The sequence below is a fragment of the Bison bison genome, unplaced genomic scaffold, assembly GCF_000754665.1.
Source record: "Bison bison bison isolate TAMUID 2011002044 unplaced genomic scaffold, Bison_UMD1.0 scf7180017854252, whole genome shotgun sequence".
NCBI lineage: Eukaryota > Metazoa > Chordata > Mammalia > Artiodactyla > Bovidae > Bison > Bison bison.
In genome coordinates, this window is record NW_011484825.1 from 28,124 (window position 1) to 29,359 (window position 1,236).

General features: G+C 39.0%; 1 protein-coding gene across 1 annotated transcript in view; it reads right to left on the reverse strand.

Annotated features, from left to right (window-relative positions):
- The window catches only part of ACCS (1-aminocyclopropane-1-carboxylate synthase homolog (Arabidopsis)(non-functional)), a 22,470-nt gene that overhangs the window by 13,303 nt on the left and 7,931 nt on the right, over positions 1-1,236 (reverse strand). The window contains 1 exon segment of the mRNA XM_010856247.1: positions 1,023-1,236. Coding sequence (XP_010854549.1) covers positions 1,023-1,236 — 214 coding nt within the window.

Below are 1,236 nucleotides of genomic sequence, written 5' to 3' on the forward strand. Positions count from 1 at the left end.
AATGGCAACCTGCTCCAGTATTCTTGCCTGGGAAATCCCATGGACAGAGGAGCCTGGCGGGCTACAGTCCATGGGGTCGCAAAAGAGTCAGACACGACTTAGCAACGAAACAACACCAACACCAACATGTAAAACAACTCATTAATAATTTTTATATCGATTACATGTTGAAGTGGCCATATTTTAGATATGTTGCACTGCATAAAATACATGATGAAAATGAATGTTACCAGTTTCTTTGTACTTGTTTAATAGAAAAATTTTAATTGTACATGTGGCTCACGTTTTATTTCCACTGGATGGCGCTGAGCTGCCTTAGGGTGGGGAGATGTCTTTGGGTAGAACAGGCTTTAAATTCCACTCCCTACACCCCTCTCCCATCATGGCTCAGATGTTCCCCTTTGGAAACATGCTCCTTTGGGTGAAGTATCTCTCTCTCCACAGCCCCAGACTCTGACTCCTAGGCCTTGAGAGACAGGTGGTTCCCGTGGTTTGCTAGAGATGGCTCTCACTAGTCAAGAAATCTGATTATTCTCTCTATACGTGGGTAGGGAGAGTGAAGGGGAAGGGGCAAAATAAGGGTAGGCGATTAAGAGGTCCAAACTACTAGGTACAAAATATGCTACAAGGATATACTGTACAATATGGGGAATATAGTCAATATTTTATAGTAGCTATAAATGGAACATAATCTTTAAAATTTTTCTTAAAATTAAAAAAATTAAAAAAATTTTTTTAATTAAAAAAATTTTTAAAAGTTGTGCATCACTGTTATATACCTATAACTTAAATAATACTGTATAGCAATTACACTTCAACTTAAATAAATAAAATAATCTGCTTACTACATTTTCAGCAATTTTTCAACATGTGCTAAAAACCAGTCATTTTCAAAAATGAAATTATATAAACTATATAGAAATTATGTAAGTCAATCATAGTAAAAACAAAAGTAAAAAAATAAATAAAAATCATAGTAAATCAAATCATAGTAAAAAAAAAAAGGGAAAAGGTACTCAGACAATACTGCTTATGGTCGACATTATTGCACTTCGCTCCCATCTGTGCTCCGGGGGTTCTTCCCGTCCAGGTGTCCGCATGGGGGGCCACCACGTGGTGGTGCCATGCCCCTCTCTTCCCAGCTCTGCGTGCAGTGATAGCACAGCACGACCCTGAATCAGCCACAGTGGGGGTATGCACACTATGGGGGACTCCGCAAAAGCCACAGATAGGACC